The sequence below is a fragment of the Oreochromis niloticus genome, linkage group LG1 (assembly GCF_001858045.2).
Source record: "Oreochromis niloticus isolate F11D_XX linkage group LG1, O_niloticus_UMD_NMBU, whole genome shotgun sequence".
In the NCBI taxonomy this organism is placed as follows: Eukaryota; Metazoa; Chordata; class Actinopteri; order Cichliformes; family Cichlidae; genus Oreochromis; species Oreochromis niloticus.
In genome coordinates, this window is record NC_031965.2 from 13,358,088 (window position 1) to 13,377,279 (window position 19,192).

Genomic DNA, 19,192 nt, shown 5'->3' on the forward strand with positions numbered 1-19,192 from the left:
GGTCTTCTTCAGTGTAAAACTTTTAAAATCTCATCATCTACTGTCCATAAATTCAAGAAAATTCATTGGGTCAAGTAACCTGGAGAAATCTTCCCTGTGCGCAAAGGACAAGGCCATTGCCAGAGAAGGCAACACCGTTGTCTTCTCTGGATCAAACTTCATTTCAAATGGACTAAGACAAAGTGGAAAAACTGATCTGTGGTCAGATGAAATTCTATTTTTGTTAAAAAATGGATGCACCATCCTCCAGACTAAAGAGGAGAGCGCTCAGTTCAGAAATGGTATGGAACTATATTAGTGCCTAGGGAACTAGCAGCTTGCACATCTGGAATGGCACCATCAGTGCTGACTGGTATGTACAGGTTTTAGAGGAACATGTGCTCCCATTCAGATTAGTTTTTTCAGGGAAGGCTTTGCAGATTTCAGCAGGTGCAATCCCATATCAGATAAAAATGGGACAGCATTCCTCTCCCAAAAGTCCAGCAGCTGGTCTGCTCAGACATTCCTGACTTCTACAGATTAAAATAAGGTTGGATCCTGCACAGTGGGTAAACATGGCCCTGCCCCGACTCTTTTGAGACATGTTGCTGCTATCAAATTGGGAACGAGTTAATATCTTTCTTAAAATGGTACTTAATCTCCCTTCGAATATTTGATATGGTTTCTATGATCTACTGTGATGAAAATAGATTAGCAAAAATTGCATTTTGTTTTTAATTTGCATTTTACACGGCATCCCAACTCTCTTGAAACTGGGATTGTATTTTGAAGTAACGCAAATGGAGTTGGTGTACATAAGTAATTTGTAGTTGAGTTAGTTACTGCATTATAGATTTATACTAGCGCTTGTGTGACATGATTCAGGTCTGTTTATTTCAAAAACTAAGCCATTCCCTAAGTGCTCACAGCTCTACTGTGTCACTGTTGGCTGAAATTGACACTGTTCATCCATATTCATCAGGCCAGAGTATACCGTGCTCACATTGTGTTTATGAGGGAGGAAGATGGGGACTGGCATTTAGACTCCACATCTCTAGAGCTTGAGGCAGCTCTGAGCAAGGCCAGGGGCCCTTTGAAGAGCTCCTTTAGAGGACAGGCCATCTTAAATGCCAGCCTGTTGATAAAAATCACTTGTTAAAATTGTCCTTTTGAGGGCCGCGGCAAACCTGCATGCATGCCACAGTCACACAGCTTTAGAGAAAAGGTACATGCTGATGCCTAACTGCCATGTTCTAATTAACTCATTTTAACCTTAACATACTGTAGTTGCCAGTCTCATCGTGTTTGCCTATTAAGTGCTGTGGATATGAGGAAATGCTTAGCACATGATCGCTAAAGAAATTTGCCATCATTGTTTGATGTGTTCTTTGTGCCCACACATGAAATATTCACTGATTCTATTATGTAATGGACTGTGCAGTATCTGTGTGTCTAACTGCACTGTCTGCTCTGGTTTGTGTCTTGTCTTGTTTTGTCTGGTGCGATGCCAGAGATAGTCATCCTGGATAATGGTGCAGGTTTGTGTACTAGCGAGTGTTTCTTGCCCTGTGCGTACATCCCAAACGTGTGCTTTTTGTGCCTTTTTTATATTTCTCCTTTCCAAAAGTGTATGACGTTTCATTTGTGACTGAAGTTAGGTGCAGACAGGAGCCTCCTTTCTCAGGTATTATGTGTTTTGTGTAGGATGTGGATGCAGTACTTTTCCTCCTGATCTATTTCTTTTTCTTTTTTGGATTTAAAGTGATGCTGATCTTCAGCCTTTGTGTAAAATGCAGCACACTGCAGACCTCTTTTCAAATTGTCTTGTGTTTGAAATATACCATTTCTTCTTCTGCTACAGTGGCTCCCCCTCAGCCCCCAGCAGAGGATGTGGACCGATACAGACGCAGATTCAACATGAGGATGCTGGTTCCTGGACGCCCTGTAAAGGAGACACCTGCCACGCCACCTCCTGTTCCTGCTGAAAGACCCACCTACAGGGAGAAGTTCATTCCCCCAGAGCTGAGCATGTGGGACTATTTTGTGGCCAAAGTAAGAGAGTAAAGCCGTCAAACTGAATTTTTGATTCAGACTTAAGGTTGAAAAAAAATAAACAATATACATATTTAAACCTTTTATTTACTCTTTGCTAATCATTTCCCCTCTCAGCCTTTCCTGCCGCTGTCAGACAGCAACGCCTTGTATGACTCAGACGAAAGCGGTGCCGAGGATGACGAAGATGATGATGACGCCTTCCTTTCTGACACACAGATGACTGAGCACTCTGACCCCAACTCTTACAGGTATAGCCAGCATGCCTCTTTTTCTTTATTTCCTCTGAGACTCATTGTGGTTCATATTTTAATTATTTGTGTGTTTGTGCGTTATGTAGCTGGTCTCTGATCCGCCTGGTCATGGTGAAACTGGCTTATCACAATGTCAAGAACTTCATTCCTCTCACTGGCCTGGACTTCACAGGTACGTCCTCGCCAAAACACCGATCCTAAACGTAAGCGATGCATTCTTTATGAAGGTGCATTGAAATGGTTTAGGACATTTCAACAATAATTTGTTAATAATATGGAATCCACAGATAAACGCTTCATAGCTTTTTGCTTCTGAATATCAAATTTGTGTATGTATTTGTGTCACAGAGCTGCCAGTCACGTCCCCTCTGAGCAATGCTGTCTTGAAGACTTTAGAGACCTGGGAGCAGCTTCTGTTGGAGCGAATGAATAAGTTTGATGGCCCACCTCCCAACTACATCAACACTTACCCTACTGACCTCAGCACAGGAGGTGGCCCTGCAATACTGCGACATAAGGCCATGCTGGAGCCTGACAACACACCCTTCAAGTGAGTATTAAATCATCTATATGTCATTTTTCTCTTTGTATTTACAGCAGATAAATTTATAAGGCCTCAGTAACACAGATGTAGACACCAGTTAGTGACCACAGGTTGCTGGGGAAAAAACAGTATTCTCTCCAAACAGCTCACTAACTGCTCACAAGTGGTAGTGAAATGAGTGTAAATTGACTGGAAATGGAAAATATTCACCTTCACAGTAAAGTTCCACCATTAGAAACATGTTGGTTTCAGCCGGAAGGCATAACTTTAATTCTGAAAGTGGCTGTTCTTTTTTTGCATCACATTAAATCAAGCTTTAGTTTTTCTCAGGCTTTTATTAAAGATTGCTGGCAAGTGTTTGCAGACAAGACAGTTTCTTCCATGCAGTCTACAGGAATTTGCGTTTGTCTGTTAGTTTTTATATGCCATAGTTAGTTTGGAGGTTAGTGTTTTTGGTGCAGCACCTTTGTTGCAACTGGTTTTACACAGTGACATTCATTTATTACAAACAGCCTGCTTGTGATCACCTTGTTTTCATGCACTTTTTTTTTTCTTTAGGACAAAGAACCACCAGTCCTTTCCAGCACGACGTCTGTGGCATTTCCTGGTCAAACAGGAAGTTCTTCAGGAGACATTGATCCGTTACATCTTCACAAAGAAAAGGAAGCAGAGCGAGGTCGGCACACACCATTTAAAATATTTATTTATTTATTTCCTTAGATGAAGTTTATAATTTCTTTTATGAATTTTAAGTACTTGAACGTCACATTAGTCAGCAATTGTATTATGTTGGGGTTTTTTTCTTTTATTCTTTTTTTCCTCATCATCCTAGTGTATCATGTTATTGTCATAGAAAACACATTTCTGAAGTGGATTTGCTGACATTAGGCCAGGGTAACCACACATACAGACATGACATCTATAAACATGGAGATTTATGATCTATGACATCAAACAGCTAGCCTGCCGAAGTGAAGTATCAGAACAATTTTTACAAAGATAAATTAAAGGCATATAAAATATGTTAACTTCAGTTCTTAGTGTGCCGTGTGTCCACAGTAGGTACCCATAAAAATGGAAAACAGTATCCAGATGCTCGGTAGTCCAGATATTTTTTTAATTTTTTTTTGCCCCAGATCTTTTTTGGAATATTTTTGCAGTCTATTAGTTGGAAATGGCAATTTGGTCATTTTCTTAGTCATGTATCTAAATTCATCCCTTGATAAATTTTTTTTTATTATTTTTTTAAAAGCACTGAGTGAGCATTTTTATCACTATTAATATTTTTCTTATCTTTGCTTTGACTCCTTTCACATATAATCAAGTATAAGAGAGTTCACTGCCTTCTGTGATGTCTGAATCAGTCACTTTTATGCAGCTCACAGTCCGAACTTAAAAAAAACTCCTATAGATTCTTGTCCTCATGCATAGTTAATAATTAAAACCTTTGTCGCTAACTGGAATAACATCATGTCAAATTCAGCTGTAATAGTCGGATCCAGAGTTCATATCTCCATACCTGCTGCAACATGTCTGACTTACTCCCATTTTATCACCAAGTATACAATATCCTGTCAGCTTTGTTAATTTTTTTCATTTTCATTTCATGATTTATTTTTCTGTTTGTGCATGTGTGTTGTGTCGTGCTGTGTTGGTGTGTCCTGTGTCTATATTGCCTCTGTGTGTGTGTAGTCTGTAGAGAACCATACGGACCGTATAAGCCCACACTGCAAAGCAGGAGCTAGCAGTTCCTATAAGGTAGTATAATTTACTGTACCAGCCCAGGCCCTGGCTCTGTCTGAGCATCTGTCTATCTTGTCTGTCTGGGAGAGTCATTGGGAAGCCAAGCTTGAAGGAGCAAGTGCATTAAACACTAAAAGAAATCTTGCACCAGTTGCACAGGGTTTGGTTTGCAGTTTGTTTTGAGATCCCGCCATGCTGGGGTAAAGCACTGCATGTCTCCTCTCTAGCTTGGCCTGATAGTGACTGCTCTGGTAATTTTTTGGCATAAAATCTACTTGAAGCTCTATGGCTTAGATCTAATGTCTAATCTCTTCCTCTCACTGGGACACTTAGGACACTTATCCACTCACATAACCTCATATCCAAACCTATCAATAACACATCTCCCTGTGTAGCTCACATCCTTTCTAGCTGGTCTGATTCTGCAGGACTCAAAAGCACATAAATGAGATGGCACATACTTTAAACCTACTAACTTGCATGCTCACTGTCAGGGTGTGGTGGTGAGGCTTTCTAACTGGAGGGTGTCAGCCCAGAAGCTCAGTAGTCATACTTGTCAATATTTTCTGTTTTCTGTCTTTATCCTACTAGAGGGAATTTTTTATTTTTTAAATGTCCTTCTTACCATTAATCTGACCCAGGAAAACCTTATTTTAGTCTTTCTCGCTTCAGCTTTTATGTTTTCCTTTTCTTTTTGCCTTTTCCAGGTGGAGGCTGATTTGGGCTACCCAGGAGGAAAAGCTAAAATTATCCACAAGGAGTCTGATATAATCATGGCATTTGCCATCAATAAGGTCAGTTGTGGGTGTTAACTTGTGTAAAATACTGGGGAAAACTTGTGGTTCATAATTTCCTTGGAGGTTTCCTGGAAATAACCAAGTACTTTGATTCTGAGGACACTGTACATGGACACATGATTATTAGATAGATTTCTATTGAATGAAGGTTTCTAGAAATCCTTTTTTTGAGTAGCAAATACATGTCAGTTACTTTCTAGGAATTCAGAGAAGCTAGTGCTATGTGTTATCTCACCTTATCCACCGTGCTTCCTTACTTTCCTAGGCTAACTCTAATGAAATAGTGTTGGCTTCCACCCATGATGTCCAAGAGGTTGATGTGTCTACTCTAGTGGCTGTCCAGCCCTACACGTGGATTGGGGAGGACTTTGATAAGGAGTCTCGCAGGTCAGACTAGCAGCAGATCATATAATTTCCTTCAAATCTCACCGAGCCCAGACTCCACACTCCCGGGCTCCTCTCCAATTAAATGATGGCTTGTGTTTTGTTTTTTTGTTTGTTTGTTTTACAGCTCTGATGATGTAGATCATCGTTCTTCGCACACCAATATTGCCCAGGCTAGCTCCGTCCCCTTTGCACCACCGCAGATGCCAGTCTCTGCATCCATGCCATGGCTCGGTAGTGGTCAGACCAGTATGGGAGCCAGTGTGGTACGCGATTCTTCACTGCAAATCTACACAGCTGTGCAACCTGAATCCAGCAAAACCAGGCAGCAGTATTTAGTGATAACCAGTAGGGGGTGATTAAGTTCTGTTTCAGGGCTCATAGAAAGGGTGGTATGACTCTGCCGTCTTTTCATTTCATAATATTCATTAGTAAAGATTTAGATGTAGTTTTACAAAATGAAAACGCTTCATTTAAAACTTCTGATTCTGGAAAAAAATCAATTTACTGTGGGGATTTTATTAAGCAGTCTGCAGGGCTTGCACGTTTTCAGGCAAAGTTTGTTTTTTATTGTTATCGCTGCTGAACCACGCCGACTAAACAGCTGGCCTGCTGAGTCTGTAGATGCTGATACAGACTGGGGGTGTGTCTGCCTGGCAGTGATGGCTACATATAAACACAGATATCAGAAAGCCCTTTCAGCCGGCTAGCCAAGGTACAGATTTGCGTCAGACTAACACACAGACAGGTTCTCCGTGTCCCAGCCATGGTGATAAATGTTTAGTGTGATACACAAAGGAGGACAAGACAGAGGGTGTCACAGAGGTTCAAACGTCTGTGGAAGGGGTTTTCTTAAATGTGAGGGTGAGGAGGGTTCTCTTATCATATTCAATTATCATGTTCTGATGTGCAGCAAAATTAGTTGCACTTATATTTCATGTAAAAGCTACTATCTGTCCAGTTTTAGAATTAGTCTTAGTTTACGGCAGTGGTCAGTGAAAAGTTTTGTCAAGACGAAAATCTTCTGAAATTACATGCACGTAAAATACTTTAAAGATATTGTTGATGCTAAAGAAGTCATGAAAGTGCAGGAATGAGTTTTGACTAAAAGAGCTGAAAGCTCTGAATATTGAGGCAATCTGCAGAAATTTGCTTGATGTTTGATTTGATGTGTTGGTGTGTAATTCACCATAAGTCTGAACGAGTGTCATGTGTGTCTGAGTAAAAGATTTGATAAAAGTGATTTAAACTCACATAGACAGTGCCTCAGTCAGCCCATCATCCAATCACGTTACTGCTGAGGTTTGCATAAGGCTCCAGTTAAAAAGCCTTAAAGACGCCTTGATGACCTCTGATGATCGGCGCTGCACTGAGTAGCTGTTTGCGATTGCTTTGGCTGGCAGCAGATTGATATGGTCGCCTTTGATTAATGTGTAAACCAATTTGTCTGCAAAAACTTGCTAAATGCACGCTAAGTGGTGGTGACACTGTGACGAGTGGGACCCAAATGGGCAACAGTTATTGTTCAGGGGGTCTCCAACCACTCACTAGGCTTATGTTACTGAGGCCTGATGTTTTCAGATAGTTAATTTAATTGTTTGCCCAATGAATTCAAGCTAATTACAAGATAAATGTATGTTTATATTGATGTCTTTCAGATTATGAAGAGGAATCTAAACAATGTGAAGAGAATGACATCCCATCCCATATATCAGTACTGTGAGTGCTACTTTGAGAGGATTCACCAGTATACATGTTTAACATGTAAAAGTAAATGATATAGCTTCTTCTACTTTGTATTCATGTTTTTTCCCACCATCTCTCTCCCTTTCTTTTCCTGGTTCGTGTGTGGGGCTGTGTGTCAGACATGACTGGGGCTCAGGATGGTAGCGTGAGGATGTTTGAATGGAACAGACCTCAGCAGCTCATTTGCTTCAGACAAGCAGGCAACGCTCGAGTCACCCGGCTCTATTTCAACTCCCAGGGCAATAAGGTACACACACAAAGTAGCAACTGTGTTTTGTGTGCACAGTGCTATTGTTCTGATTCCTCTGAAACCTTCTTGTAGTGCGGAGTCGCTGATGGAGAGGGCTTCCTCAGCCTCTGGCAGGTTAACCAGACATCGTCCAACCCCAAACCGTACCTGGTAAGGTTCCCTCCCACCTCCTTATTTACAGTCGCAGCACACACACAGCATGAATGGTCTGTGTAATTTAAATGAAAATGTGCTTTTATTTTCCTGTTCTTGCTGTCAGAGTTGGCAATGCCACACTAAGACCTGCGGGGATTTCGCTTTCATCACATCCTCCAGTCTCATCGCCACGGCCGGACAGTCCAATGATAACAGGTCAGAATTGGACTACTAATCAAACACTGCTCTTTTTCTCTTTGTTTATTTTTTTTCAGCAGCCTAATATTTTGCTTTATGTTATTTATAGAAATGTTTGCCTGTGGGACACTCTGATTTCACCTAACAACACTATGGTGCACGGTGAGAAATCCATATTTATTCTAATAAGTCAGTTTTGGTGATTTTCTTTTTCCCTATATTTCAAGTTTATCCACTTTTACTTCCTTCCTCCCCTTTCAGCTTTTCCCTGCCATGAGAACGGGGCCACTGTGCTTCAGTATGCTCCTAAACAGCAGCTGCTGATCACTGGAGGCAGAAAAGGCTTTGTGTGCGTGTTTGACATCCGCCAGCGGCAGCTGCTCCACACTTTCCAGGCCCATGACTCAGCCATCAAGGCCCTCGCATTGGATGCCTTTGAGGACTTCTTCGTCACTGGCTCTGCAGAGGGCAACATGAAGGTGATGCATGCTCTTTCTCTCACTCACTTCCTTGCTGATGCATAGTCACACTCACATTGTGTGCTGAGAAATAATATCATTTGGTGTCAGTGAATGTTATTGAACTTAATTACTGTGTAAAGCATTCAACATCAAAACTAGTGAGAATTATTATACATTTAAGCCAACAGTTTTGTTTTGTTTTAAGTTCATAAACTGGAGTATTTGGTGCAGCCCTCTAGCCTTCAAACAACACTTTTGTCCCTGGATTTAAGATTCCAGGTCTAGTTTCTCAGGCTTTGCTGTTGTGGTTTGTTTATTAAGTATTCCGGTATACAGTGGGCTTACCAGCCTGGTGAGTGGGTCCGGAAAGTTAAGCTGACCCTGAAGCACTGAAAAGCACGGCATTTATACTGGTACACAAGAGGACAACAATCAGTGGAGGGTATGATTTACATGTGGGTGTTAAACAGAGAGAAAAAGATCGAAGACTTAAAACACAGAGGTGATCTGGTCTAAAGGTCAACACTGCACTGCCGAGGTGACTGCGTTCTTGTTATAGATATTGTAAGCAGGAACAAGAAAATGTTAAAGGCAAAAGATTTAGAGAAGTGAGTCTTTCGTGCTGCTTTTAGTCATCTCAGATTCTTTTATCTTTGAATGTAAACTCAGACTGATTTGATGATAAAGCCTCTGTGGGTGCCATACTGTCTGCTGCAGGAATCCTTGTTCTTCTTGTCACTAAAAATAGTTCGTTATGACTTTGGCTGAACTAACTAAAACACAGCCAGACTACTGTATGTTATATATTGAAATCTGACTTAGGATTTATCAGTGACAGTCAAGGCAGCAGTGTGTTAATGTTTGGCATAATCACGTGGAGTACTGGTTGAAATTACTGTCCTGAAATATTTGATAATTATTTTTATTACTGATAAATGTGTTCTCTGTATTCTGACTTAGTTGATTGGCTAATAAAAATTGCTGTGCTCACCTGTAGTTTTCATGGAAGACACCAACTTGTCTGGAAATACTTGCCATTTACTCTACAACATGTTCTGAAATGTAAAAACACTCAAAGGAAACCAGTAATTAAGGCTGTTCACCTTCGAGGTAAAATGTGTGCCTGATCGCTGTAACTAACACATTTGAAAGGGTGCAGACGGTCTGTTTTTTTTGTTGTTGTTTTTTTTGTTTGCATCAGACTTTCAATCATTTCACTTCTGCTTGGCGAGTGTTTACAGACAAGTCAGCATCTATGCAAACTACCGGCAACTACGTCAACCTGCAACTGACAAAAGCAAACACAGATTAGCACTCTATACCCATGTCCAACCTCTTTCTCTTTTCCTGCTACTGCCATCAACCTCCAGCAACCTTCTTTTTTGGGGGGGGTTGTCTGGAGCCTTAAAGCACATTTGTCTCTTTGTAGAAACAACATGGAAAAATGCTAATTGATCACAAATGCCAAACAAGTGGTGTCCCCAGCCAAATTTCATTATGTAAAACATGCTTTGTTTGGGGGTTTTTTTTAGTCCTAAATCAAACTTTTTTTCTTTTTTATTCATCAAGAAAACCCTGGGAAAATAAACTAATTATATACTCTGTTCTCGCTCTCTCTCTCTTCCTTTATATCCAGGTGTGGAAGCTAGCCGGCCACGGGCTCATGCACTCTTTTAGCACCGAGCACGCCAAGCAGTCCATCTTCCGGAACATCGGAGCAGGGGTCATGCAGGTGGAGACGCGACCCGGAAACCGTATCTTCACCTGCGGAGCAGACGGCACCCTAAAGATGAGGGTCCTCCCAGACCGCTACAATATCCCCAGCAGCTTGGTTGACGCCCTGTAATGCCTTTTGTAATTCTGAGGGTCCTAAGAGGAAAGGGTCAAAATGTGGAGGAAAAAACCGAAATGCTTCTGTAACACTCTGTAGGCATTAATAGAAACGCTGCTGGGGGAAGAGTTAGTCAAAAGATTACCACGCTGTTGGCATCTTTCAACATGAACGGTGTTCATGAGTTTACTGTTGGTCGTATCCAGAACGATTAAAAACGGAGCTGCAAACATTTTATTTTCCCAAAGGCTGAAAACAAAGTTACAAGCAAACGGTATCATACTTGATTTTAAAGCTAGTTTTATTGTAATTTTATCGAAGAGTCTCTACTCTTAGAGTGTGTCCATAGGGAAGCTATGCATGTCCTGTTCTCGTTATGCGGTGCAATCACAGGTCTATTGATAGTGCTCTGTAAAAGTGCTCAAGCAAAAATTTTAAAAGTGTGTAACTGTCGTCATTTTGTGCCCACAGCTGAAATCTCTTAGCATCTACTGTAACCAGCACTGTGGTTTGTTATTAAGTCAGTGGTTTCCAGTGTGAATCGAGTTGTTGGAATCTGCATTTTGTTTCAATGGTTTTTACCCCCCACCCTCCTGCCTTTTATTTGCCCAGCTTTCTCAGCTGCGTGGAAGAGTTGATGGTGCATTTGCTCCTGATAGTGACACCTGTCTGTATCCCCCCCCCCTCTTTTTTCCACTGGCTGCCCATCACTCACTTGGCCTATAATGGTTTGGGTTCAGCCCGCTCCAGCTTGGCCCTCTGCGTGCGTGTTCACTCTGCTGTGTCTGCCATCTATATGTCTGCGCACCCACCTGCCCTCAAATGCCTGTTTGTGCGGCAGACTCACTGCTAGAACATTCCTGTTTGGAAGACGGTGTGTTTTACTCCTGTGACTGTGATTTCAGTGTTTCCATCTGTCTGGTACAACGCTAAAGATCTACCCACCCGCCCACCCCAGAGCAGAAACACAAAGGTTCACTTCTGGTTTTATCACAAAGATTTTTTTTAAAAATTGAGTTGATTTTCTTATTTAAATTATTTATGTTTGTTCATTTGGTTGACCATTCCTTTGTAAAGCTATTTAACTTATTGCCTTTTATTTTAGGAATGTAAGGGGTTTTACTGTAATCTGACTGGGAGATGTGCAACAGTCTACTGTATGTAAGTGCGTGTTTACCTCACTAGTTGTTTTTACTGTTTCATCCATAAGGAATAGATATTTGCACTCAAATTCTGGAGACACTAAAAGTTTATTTCAAATAAATAGGTTATTAAAGAGGAAACGATTATATACAAATGAATGTCTGGCTTTATTTGGCCTACTAGTACAACGTTTGAAATAGTTTTATTATATAAATTATATAAATATATATATATGAACTATCACAACAACCTTGTACAAACATGAAGGCATTTCTTTATTTTTGGTTTGTATCATACCAGTTGGATTAGTTGTAACTTTTGTTAAGTGTATGTATGGTATTTATTAAAGAGATTTGTGTTTCTCTCCCTCTCTTTCTGCCCTCTGTGTGTACTGTATGCATCTTAAGTGTTTCCCCAATGGTCCCACTGGTGTCGTGTGTGTGTGCGCGCGCGTGCATGTGCGTACGTGCACATCAAACAATCCAAAAGAAGCCATTATTATGAGTAGAGGCCTATTAGGGTACTTGAGCCTGAAGGTGTGTAAGAGAACAGGTCATGGTCAGTTTTACCTTTGTAAAGTGAATAAATTCTTTTTATTTCATCAGGATGATTTGGCGCTTTTTTTTTTATTTTTTATTTTATTTTTATTATCTTGTGCAGCCAGAGAGCTGTGCTGCTTCCTTACAAAGGCAGGTTTGTCTATATGTACAGAAAGAGGGGAAAGGGACATCACAAGTTACATCTGTATAAAAATCAAGCAGTGGTGACAACCATGCAAAAACGCAAATGGCAACAAAAGTTGAGTTATAGGTTTGTTTGGCATAAACTGCCAGCTGATACAAAATGATAAGTTTTCACACTATTAGTAAGTCTTGTGTCCTTTGGAAACTCCATGTACAGTAAATACAGCACTTCCTTCATACATCCATTCATACATTTTCTTCCACGACAGGACGGATACACCCTGGACAGGTCAGCAGTCGCTGCAGGGCTAACAGACAAACATTCACACCTATGGGCAATTTATAATTGCCAATTAAGCTAACCCCGCTAACTGGATGTCTTTGGACTGTGGGAGGACTACATGGGGAGAACCCACACACATGCAAATTCCATACAGAAAGGCCCTGGCAGTGTGGCAGACTCAAACCCAGGACCTTCTACCTGTGAGGCAACAGCGCAAACTTCTTGTTAACTAAAACCATATTTACTTTAGTGAAATAGTTTGACGGTCAATTACAATTTCACTTAACACAAAAGTAACACAGGACAATAAATTTAAAACAGTGACACACACACTGTATGTCACTCTTGTGTTATCAGTTTCCAGATGCAGTGAATAGATGAAAGTGCAGGCATTTTGTTCTCAGTATTTACTGTAAAAGTCGTGTTCGGACATCATGTTTCTCACTCATCAGAGATGAAGTGGACCACATAGAGCCTGACGTAGCTGTGGTCCCAAACATACAGGTGTCTGTCCTTTGGGCTGTAGGAGAGCATTGCCAGCACTTCACCAGCAGACCTCAGGTCAAAGGTCACATTGACCGGCTTTCCCTTCAGCAGGTCAAACGCAAAGGTGACTCTGGTGTCCTTGGTGTCGGTGACATACAGGACGCCACAGGCGATGAAAGCATTGCCGGCTTTGGTGCGAGGATAGGTGGTGTTCACGTAGGATGTGACGGAGAAGGTCTTCTGGTCCAGCTGGGCCACCATGATGCTCTCGTCAACATTGGATGCAAAGATCAGCCACAGGCCATTCTCATCTGCTGCCAGCTTGAAGTAGGTCTTAGAGTTGGGGAGCAGGTAGGCGAGGTTGTTGTACAAAGAGTTTTCAATAGTGAGAGTCTGAAGTCTTTTGGTGCTGAAGTCAAATCTGTGAACACACAAGCAGGAAGCTGCTAAATGAAGCATGTGGAAGTCACAAAAAATCACCTTGATGTGAATCGAGTGGCTTTAAGGCTTACTTGGCAATGCTAGGAGTGCCAGCAGCATGATAATAAAAGAAACCATTGTGAACGATGTGGCCGCAGCCTTGATAGTACTTTATAACGTCTATGGTGTCGCTGCTGTTCTTCTGGAAGGAGGAAATGCTTTTGTACTCCTTCAGCATGCGACCTGGGGAAGAACAAGCAAAATCTTTACTGCTAAAAGATGTGGGGATTAGAAAAGTGGGGACAGGAGCACCTGCGCGACACTCCGTAACCAGCCTACCAGAAAAGTGATCCGCCACCCATATTCGCTCATCACTGAGCTGAGCGGTGTCCTTCATCCATGTGCCAAATGTGGTTTTCATCTTTGTCACATTTCTGGGGTTGATCAGAGACTTAATCAGGCAGTCTGTGGGAAAAAACAAAAGATCTCAGGTGATTTACTCACAGGTCACATGACTGCACATGAACACAGACTCCTCTGGAAACGTACCGTTCCTCTTGGCAGCCTTCTCGTGTAGTTTTTCTGTCTCCTTTACAGGTGAGGTTTCATCATTTGGAATTGCATGTAGCAGCCCTGTTAGAAACAGTTTTATCCTGTTTTAGTCACGTCATTGATGGACTAGTTTGTCAGGAGGTTTCGGGGGGGGGGCGTCTCAAGCAATGCAATCAAAGCTCTCAAGTTATTGCATTGAAAAATATTTTGTCGATAACTGTTTCCAGGATCACAAATGTCACCTGCAAAGTATGACTGATCTCTCACCCTGATTATGAGAAGCTTGGAGGTGAGCTCTGCGGTGCCCTATTCTGGGAGGCCCCTGAGGCCCAGGGGGGCCAGGAGGACCCATAGGCCCAGGTGGTCCTGGAGGCCCAGGAGGACCTGCTCAGATGGAGAGAATGTTAAAATGTTATCCATTTACATGTATTTTTATTTCATGTCAGCTGCAAAATGGTTCAAGTCAATAAAGTTCTGCTTGCCCTCAATAATGGCATCATTGGATGGTTGGATATTCTCTCCGGGTGGGCCCGGCTCTCCTCGCTCCCCTCTTTCTCCTGGTTCTCCTTTCTCACCTGGTGGCCCTGCGGAGAACACCGTGCAAAATAGCTAAAACATTGTATTCGTAACCTCAATACACTTTGCCCCATTGTTAAAATGAATTGTCCCATTGAATTGCTGGCATGAATCATGCCATCCACTGTGGAGGAGAGCAGAGTGAAGTGGGAGAATACTGGAAGACAGTTTTCCAGTTCATTCAGCTGAAGCCCAAAACCACAGAGATGAATAATATCGGCAAGGGAAGAAAGCTGTTTCAAACTCTTCACTCATTCATGAAGCAAAAATAGAATCGGCTGTGAATAAATTCTGCTTGCATTGTGATACATGGACAGAAAGAAGTCTGTGCGTGTGTGTGTGTGTGTGTGCATGCCAAGGATTTTAAGTGGCTGTTTCTTCTTTTTTGCTATTTTAATACTTTTCTCTGCAGGTTATACTCAACCTTTTGACTTTTACACTGTACCAGTACTTCTATGCTTAAATGGCCAAGATTGCCTGAGGACATAATAAAGATGGATACAGAGAGAAAGCACTAATTCCTTACCTTTTCTTCCTCTTTTCCCATCAGCCCCAGGAAGTCCATTCAGTCCTGGGATGCCATCAGTCCCATTGTGTCCAGGCAGGCCATCTGCACCAGGCAAACCTAGAGTAACACAAAAAAATCTTTACTGTGGACTTAATAAAAGAATAAAATTTAAAAAGATTTATCAAGAATATGGGTCACTAAACCACAAAGGAGACATACCCGACAGCAGGTTTTAAATTTGGATTAGGAATTGTGGGTTGACTTACCCGGCGGACCTGGAGGGCCTGTAAACGAAAGTTTAGAAATGTTAGAGAATTTTTAAAAAGTAATATTCTGAACTTGATCACATGATTCATATGAGTAAAACATACCAGCTATGCAGACTCCCCTGGTGCTGTTGCAAATATCAATCAGCACTTTGATCTGAAGTAAAAGAGGAAAAAATATATATATATATTAATGCAGTAAATTTAGCAGCATACTTTACCTAAAATTACTCTATTAAAAATAAAAACCCTGCACCTTTTAACATGTCAGTCAAAGTTTGTCTGTGTAGACTTCAGAAACCCCTTCTTGTTAAAAGACACCAGCAGCCATTAAGGAAACTGCAGTTAGCATCTTGTTAATTGTGTGGTGTTCACACTCATTAGGTAGGAGTCAGCATTCTGTGCACAGGCCAGAACATGAGCCTGGCATACACATTAAACTGACTGACCAACATCATTTTAGTAGAGGGAAAAAAGTAAATTAACACTGTTACTACAGTCTGAGTATTAATTGTTTTACATTTGACTCTGAGCTAGGTTATTAAAGAGCAAAGAGCAAGAGGAGCTAAAATATTGCATGGAGATTAAGGGCTTGTTGATGCTGACCCTAGTTCCTGCAAGGCGGGCGTCACCTTTTTAAAGTGCAGGTAGAATTTTGGCTGTGTGTTGAAAAACTGACTGTTTGCTGACATTAGTGAATTACTAAGTCTGACTGCTGCACACTGTTGGCTCTGTAGGGAAGCACTGAGGCAAGGTGCTCTAAAGGAAGATTAAATGTCACTTTCTTTGGATATATGGGGTAAATCTAACTCCAGTCTTTTTATATGATATTCTCTAAAATAGAATAGCCAGTTTCTGTTTTGCAGTTCAAAAACTACTGACTAGTTTTACTCGTCTAGGCTTTGATGGCAGAAGGGTAAAGGGTTCATGTTCAGAGCAAAAGGGGACTGCACTGACTAAAGTGCTAGCTTGAAATCTGATTTGCTCTTGTCTCACAGTTGAATTTGTGGCTCTAACTTCATCCATTATGCATCTTGAAATCCACCAGCTACACATAACGCCCCCAAACCCTTACCGTTACCCTCTGAGTCATCAGAAGATAGTTAATGAGTTTCACAGAGTGTTTCCAGAGAAATCAGACTGTTCAGTGTTACTGAGAATGTCAGGAATGTTTCCTTTTTTAAGTTACATTAACATTCATTGGTTCAAATTCAGTCATTCACACTGGTTGAAATTCTTTTGTATGGTGCTTTTAAGTCAGTATCTATAGAATAATATTTAAGATATATACATAATTATATGTGAGGAATATTATTATTATTATTTGACACGTAATAATATTGACTTTGTGCAGTCATATTCAATGAGATGAGCATGATTTGAATGCAGAATCTCAGTATGTTAAATAACTACAGTTTTTCTTTGAAATGTAGCTGAGTAGAAGCTTAAAATGGTACAAAATTAAAAAGCAAGTGTGTTTAAAAAAAAGTAGTTTGATAAATGTACATATTCTGTTGGAGTTTGATTAGGACATCTAAAATAAAATGCCTGTAATCATATTACCACAAACAGGATCTGGAACCTTCGGCGCTGCTGGATCGTCAGGCTCCAGGAGCGTTGCAACTTTCAGCCATTAGTCCAGTGAACCATTAGCAACAGCATTATTAAGCAATCACAAAACAAGGAAGCAGGCTGAGCTGCTCTAAATGTCCTGGCCTGCCTTCTCTCTCTCTCATTCAAGGATGTAGACTCACCGGGACCATGGAGTAAGTCATCATCATCATCATGTCGTCCTGCATGTGCGCCTTGTGGTAGTGCTGGCTGTGCCGCTGCCTGTGCTTCTCGTGCTTCGTCCTCTTCTCGGTTTCCTCTCCGACCTCCTGGCTGGCCTCCTGCTCACTGATCTCCTTTCCCTCCTCCTGGCGAATCTCCTGCAGCTCCTGCTGTAGCTCCTTTTCCACTTCTTTGCTCCTCTTGTTCCTGGAGTATTGGAACTGATATTGTGGCTGTTCCCCCACACTCGCCCGCAGCCCCGCTGCTCCTCTGGGCACCTCCTGAAGAAACTCCACCACTGAGCTCTGCTCCACCTCCATCAGCCGTGCCTCTGTCTGCTCCAGCCTGGCACACTGCTCATTCTGCTGGACCAAGAGCACCAGAAGGCCTATAGAGTTCATCAGTGCCACGACACACGTCCCATACAGCACCATCCGCTGAGGGAGAGTCATACTGGGTGTGGGAATCCACATGGTCACCACTTCACCTCCTCTCTTCTGGGGGTCAGCCACTGACCTCAGCATTCAAAGACAATGAAAGAACAGTGAAACAGCACAGAGGATGTGTTAGCTCTACGACCTTATGGAACAAGATGCTCCCACCAAAAATCAAACCATCTAACATTCAAACTAATCCAAGAAATTAGTTTGGAAATTTAAGCTCCTGTTCAGCTTGTTTGAAATCTCCAAATAAAATCTAGTCAGCTTCAGTGTCTGAGCTCCACACTGGTGGTCTGTCTGAAGGCAGACTGGTAAATACAGTGGTTGTTCACCAAGTGGAGACGGGGTTATGTATGTGTGTGAGTGTCTTTCAGTGTGTGTGTGTGTGTGTGTGTGTGTACATGGAAACCAGTGATGTAGGAGTGGGCATTACACAATCTTCTGAGCTTGTCTGGGGAGAAACCCCCGCCTGTTCAGTCACCTGATTTATATTCATCTGAACCCATTCTACTGCACCGCCGTGGGCAGACTGACATCTCTCTCTCTCACACACACACATGCACGTGCACATATATGATGAACACACAAGAGGACTCAAACACATTACAAGAAAGCCCGAATACACCAGAAAAAAACAACTGTTCACTGGTACAATTACATTATTACATAATTACATTATTATTGTTGTTGTTGTTGTTAGGCCTATATGGCATTAAAAGAAAATACATTACATCATTATGTATTACCACTAATATAGCTCCACTGAGTTTTCTCCTTTTTCCCACCTCCTGTATCCTTGAATTTCTCCCCCCGGCTCTCGTCCTTGTCACATCCTCACAGCCTCCATTCACCAGCTGCAACAATGGCCCATTTCCACAGCTTTGATTTAGAACTGAAAAATGACATTTAACTGGAAAGGTGACAATTCAGCAGAAAAAAAATTAAGGCATTTAAAGCTTTTCTCCCTGCAAAAGGTAGCTGGTACTGCCTGCTTTGGCTTAAACAAAGATGTGACTACCTTAATAGTGCTTTAATGAGTAAGTTAATTGGCCTCTGTGGTGTTTTAGAGCACTGCTGACTTCATGTAGCTGACCTACATGCTCTTGCAGCCGCGTTAAAGCGCTTTTACACAAACACACACACGGGTTCAGCATAGGAGGAGGTAGAGGAAGAAATCAGCCAAGCAACATAGATTCAAGCCCTGAGCTCACCCTGTAGTGTGTGCACTGTGGCCTGAGGGTGTGGGTCACTGATGGCCAGTGGTTGAACAGCTTGAACTGCTCCAGCAGATGTGTACATGTGTGTTTTTATAATAATTTTCTTTTCTTTTCTTTTCTTTTCTTTTCTTTTCTTTTTTTTCCAGATATAATTTTTTGCGAAGGCTGATAAATTATTTCAGACTAAATCTATATTTTGACATGCCCACGTGTAGCCTTTTCTCCTTCCTAAGCTGCAGCTGCTGGGAAAGCAGCTTTATCTCTGTTCTTTCCAAAGGTCCATGTTCAAATTCTGACTCCTGCCCAAGGACAGACAGATGGTCAGCCTTCCTGAGGACTTCATCCACCCTCCCACTTCTTCCTGCTCAGAAATTTAAAATTTATTAGGACTACTACAGAAATGAAAGTGAGGGATTACTTGTATTGCAGGTAAGTCCTCTCATAGTGTCAACAAAAAAGAATAAAGTGGAG

General features: G+C 41.6%; 2 protein-coding genes across 4 annotated transcripts in view; one reads left to right on the plus strand and one right to left on the minus strand.

The window, feature by feature from the left end:
- dmxl2 (Dmx-like 2) overlaps positions 1-11,889 on the plus strand; it is a 39,098-nt gene extending 27,209 nt beyond the window's left edge. For 2 of the 3 annotated variants that reach the window (XM_005463170.3, XM_025908691.1), the window contains exons 39-54: positions 1,841-2,031; positions 2,149-2,282; positions 2,372-2,457; positions 2,634-2,835; positions 3,388-3,505; positions 4,522-4,587; positions 5,280-5,366; positions 5,635-5,756; positions 5,881-6,019; positions 7,412-7,472; positions 7,619-7,746; positions 7,822-7,899; positions 8,009-8,100; positions 8,192-8,244; positions 8,344-8,561; positions 10,180-11,889. In XM_005463170.3, coding sequence (XP_005463227.1) covers positions 1,841-2,031; positions 2,149-2,282; positions 2,372-2,457; positions 2,634-2,835; positions 3,388-3,505; positions 4,522-4,587; positions 5,280-5,366; positions 5,635-5,756; positions 5,881-6,019; positions 7,412-7,472; positions 7,619-7,746; positions 7,822-7,899; positions 8,009-8,100; positions 8,192-8,244; positions 8,344-8,561; positions 10,180-10,389 — 1,985 coding nt within the window. In that variant the 3' untranslated portion in view covers positions 10,390-11,889. The remainder of the gene's footprint in view (positions 1-1,840; positions 2,032-2,148; positions 2,283-2,371; positions 2,458-2,633; positions 2,836-3,387; positions 3,506-4,521; positions 4,588-5,279; positions 5,367-5,634; positions 5,757-5,880; positions 6,020-7,411; positions 7,473-7,618; positions 7,747-7,821; positions 7,900-8,008; positions 8,101-8,191; positions 8,245-8,343; positions 8,562-10,179) is intronic. The other variant, XM_025908695.1, reaches the window with a different exon arrangement.
- Positions 11,890-12,145: 256 nt separating this feature from the next.
- Positions 12,146-17,846, minus strand: gldn (gliomedin). Its single transcript, XM_005463167.4, has 10 exons — positions 17,046-17,846; positions 15,397-15,448; positions 15,292-15,309; positions 15,044-15,142; positions 14,424-14,525; positions 14,209-14,325; positions 13,939-14,022; positions 13,729-13,854; positions 13,482-13,632; positions 12,146-13,390 (listed from the first exon to the last, which is right to left on the minus strand). Exons 1-10 carry the CDS (start codon positions 17,586-17,588, stop codon positions 12,925-12,927), a joined length of 1,758 nt encoding a protein of 585 aa, XP_005463224.1. The 5' UTR covers positions 17,589-17,846; the 3' UTR covers positions 12,146-12,924.
- Positions 17,847-19,192: the final 1,346 nt, after the last annotated feature.

Bases quoted from the DNA above. Each gene is read 5' to 3' on its own strand.
- gldn (XM_005463167.4), bottom strand. From the start codon at position 17,588: ATGCTGAGGTCAGTGGCTGACCCCCAGAAGAGAGGAGGTGAAGTGGTG. The intron at 15,449-17,045 runs GTGAGTCTACAT...CTTTTACTTCAG, and splicing joins TGACTTACTCCATGGTCCCG to ATCAAAGTGCTGATTGATAT. The intron at 14,023-14,208 runs GTGAGAGATCAG...TGTTTCTAACAG, and splicing joins CCAAGCTTCTCATAATCAGG to GGCTGCTACATGCAATTCCA.